The 3,661-nt window shown below is 43.3% G+C and overlaps 1 protein-coding gene across 1 annotated transcript; it reads left to right on the top strand.

Annotated features, from left to right (window-relative positions):
- The first annotated feature begins 1,897 nt into the window (after positions 1-1,897).
- Positions 1,898-3,195, top strand: LOC133825579 (uncharacterized). The gene is made up of 2 exons (XM_062258503.1): positions 1,898-2,092; positions 2,239-3,195. Exons 1-2 carry the CDS (start codon positions 1,898-1,900, stop codon positions 3,193-3,195), a joined length of 1,152 nt encoding a protein of 383 aa, XP_062114487.1.
- The last annotated feature ends 466 nt before the right edge of the window (positions 3,196-3,661 follow it).

Here is a 3,661-nt window from a genome sequence, read left to right as displayed (position 1 = left end):
ATGCAGCAATTATCCCATTGAATCCTCATGAACCCATCTAAAACCATATCGACCGATCTGGTATTCATCTGGTCTATCTGATATAACCTCAGCGGTATCTTCCTCAACAGCTAGGCACCCTGCAACTACAATCGGGTCCTTTCCTTTTAACCTCAGAAGTCACCATCTTATTTTTCCATCCATGGTTGTCCCTTATTTGATCGGAAAATCCCCACTCAAGATCACCTCGTATACCTCATAGAACCAACTCAATCAATTACTTCCAATTTTTCCAAGTAGATGCTAAAATTTTAAGCCCCATGGCATGACAACCATATTACATGTGCCACCCATCGATGTCTCTCCCAAGAGATACGTAGCACTAATTCAATTAGCTTACTCTATAAACAGGAACAAGAACTAAAAAGTAAATTGGTCGCCTCCGAGGGGCTAGCCTCAGGCTCTTACCACATCGAGACGGTCACTCGAACTGGGGTAGGGTTATCTATATTCTTTAGTTCTTTTGTCTTTATCTTTAGGAAACTCGCCCTGATGTGCCCTACCATTCTTCAACGACAACATGCCTTCGCTCAACATTCTCCCACATTACGTCTCTTGCGTCTTGCGCATACCATGTAACCCCTCTGTACCTCACTGCTGTCCTAACGGCCACCCTGAACACTATGAACTCTCCTATCAGGACCAAGAGTAATAGAACCATCGGAGGTCTCTCTCTCCTGGTTACTGGGCCTCCGCCCTTCTTGCTCCCGCAAATGAGGATACCTTTTCCCGAGCTTTCCGCCCAACGATACTCTTATTCCATGTCTCATCTCCTGCGTCCTCTATAATAAGGCCCTCCCTATCTCCCAAGTGTAGGTAACAATCTTTGATCCTAACACTCTGGGCCATCCTGAACCAAATTCATAAACTCATCAGTCTTCGCAATTCAAACTACGTCACAGTAAGGCCTCTCGTTAAAACATTGTCCGAGGTTCCTTCCAACCTACCATGACAACATTCTGGGTCTGGGATACATCTTCCCACCAGGTGCGTGCATCCTCCCGCAACACGTACGTGGCACATTCCACTCTATCATTACATTTCACTCCATATAGCTGAGGACGGAGCTAACCATGCCTGTCTACTGCTCAATTCTGTACGGGTCCAGACCTCCCTCAGAAACTAGAGGATTAAACTTCTTGAATCTTTCGTATAATAATTCCCATTTGTTACCACCCTTAGGTTAGGTCGTAACGGGTGCCATTATTGCCAACTCCCACAGGACAACATTCTGTAATAGAACTCGCTGTCCCAACCACCTAATCTATTTCTCTTGTCCAACAACCCTGCTTGCATGCCAGCAAATACCTGTCACCAATCTCAGGGCTAATGGATGATTCTGGTCTCAGCTACCATCATTCACATTGCCTGATCCAGTTGGCTGCCTTGGACAAAAAACTTTCAAATCTCTGTAGCCAAAAACCTGGCCTGCCAGCCCTGATGCTCTTATACAGCGCTAAACCATAGCAAGGCCAATCAACACTATAGCCATATAATACACATACTACGATACAAAACCATAATGCTCATGCATCAATCATCAAACCTCATTCCACAAAACACATACATATTCATCATGCTCCCTATTCTAGCAGATAAGGCAACTCACATAAGCAGTTAAACAAGTATTGCATTTAATACCAACCCTGAGTCGAGCTTGTCTCAGGTAACGAGCGTACATGTTCGGTCAGTCTCTAGGAACCATAAACCTTGGCACGCTTTGATACCAAGTTGTAACACCCTACTTCCTTAGAGCGATTACCATGTTATTTATAGATGTGCCATTAGCTCGCTCATCGAGGTTTTAGGTTAAAAGTGTGATTACATTAAAATAAAGACTCCTCCTTCTCTCTCTGCCATGGCGCGGCGAAGAAAGGTGGTGCAGAAGCTAGTCCAGGCGGTCCCGTGTCAAGAGCTCCCTTCATCCACAGAGATCCAATCAGAGGCTCCATCGTTTGAGCCTGTGTGTGAAATACGAGCAGATGAGGAAATTCCCTCAGATTTCCCTGAGTGCCCTGAAAAGGCGAAGGAAGTTGTTTCTCCTGAAGCTCCGGTAATCTCTAACGATAGATCTAATTCGTGGGCGGAAGAGGTAGAGTCACAAAATTTCCAGGAAGAGGCAAAAGCTACATGGTCCCGTTTCAAGGAAATTCATCCATTTCAGGGGGTTCGAAATTAGAGTTTTTGGAACCTCTCCAGAAAGAAGGTCAAAAGATAGCTCAGGTGGATATTGAGGAGATAGAGGTTGAAGCATCATTCTGGAATTCGGCTCTGATCTGTGTTGTCATTGGGGCTAATCCACCATTGTCAGTTTTTGAAGGTTTCATCAACAGGATGTGGGGAAAATTTGGGATCGATCGAATAGCACGGATGAACTCTGGGTATACAATGGTCAAGTTCAGAGATGAAGCTACACGCGATATGATTTTAGAAGCAGGGGTTATCCATTTTGATAGGAAGCCTGTAATCTTGAGACCATGGACGACAGACATTGAAAATCTGAAATCGATCAAATCGGTACCTGTTTGGATTCGCCTGCCTGATCTGGGTCTTCAGTATTGGGGTACCAAATGTTTAAGTGCATTGGTTAGTACCATTGGTAAACCAATTATGATTGATAAAGTCACTAAGGATTGGTCGATGATTAAGTTTGCTCGAATCTTGGTAGATAAGGAAATTTCTGAAACTCTTCCAAAGTTCATCAACTACATTAATGAGAGAGGCCAAGTTATGGATCAACTGATAGATTACGAGTGGCTGCCTACAAAGTGTTCAAACTGTAAAAAGTTAGGACATACAGCATCCTCTTGCAAGCAATTGGAAGGTCTGATTTGGAGGAGAAAGGAGGTCCCAGTTGCTGCTGCTGAAAACAACTCTAAGACTGCTGATTCAGAAAGAAAGGACAACAACAAGATACCTGTTACAGATCAGGTGGTTTCAGTAGAGGAACTGCAGTCCCAGAGGGGGGATTTTCAGAAGGAGAAAGGTTGGACTACACCGAAAAAATTAGGAACCATGAAGATAAAATCCCTTGATGTTGGTCAGATTTCAAAAAATGCTTTTAGTGTTCTCCAAGAACAGCAACAGGTTCTTCATGATCCCTCTCCACTTTTGAATTTGAATGGACAATTTCAACTTAATGAGCTGGAACGTTAGAGGGTTGGATAAGAGAAATAAGCAAATAGCAGTGAATGATATTTGCAAGATCAATAAGATTGGAATTGGGGCTCTTTTGGAAACCAAAATAAAAGGTGATAGAGTAGAGGAGGTAATGAATTCTAGCTTTGTTAACTGGGAGTATTACAGTAGCAAGGCTTTGGAAGGTAGGATCCTTTTAATCTGGAAAGGGTGTTGGGTCAAGATTGAAATTCTGGTTGACCATGTTCAGTTTCTTCATTGCAAGGTTCTGGTTTGGGCTACAGGTCTCTCTTTCTGCCTCACTGTTGTTTACGGCTTCAATCAGCTAGATTTGAGAAAAGATCTTTGGTCAGAGTTAGCCTCAGTTTCTCTTCCTGTCAAATCTTGGCTTGTTCTTGGTGACTTTAATTCTGTTTTTGATGTGCAAGATCGAATTGGGGGTAAGGTTATCTCGCCTAAAGAAGTTGAGGATGCTAGGAATTGG

Source organism: Humulus lupulus, chromosome 3, assembly GCF_963169125.1.
Source record: "Humulus lupulus chromosome 3, drHumLupu1.1, whole genome shotgun sequence".
Classification (NCBI taxonomy): domain Eukaryota; kingdom Viridiplantae; phylum Streptophyta; class Magnoliopsida; order Rosales; family Cannabaceae; genus Humulus; species Humulus lupulus.
This window is presented reverse-complemented; position numbering and strand designations above follow the sequence as displayed.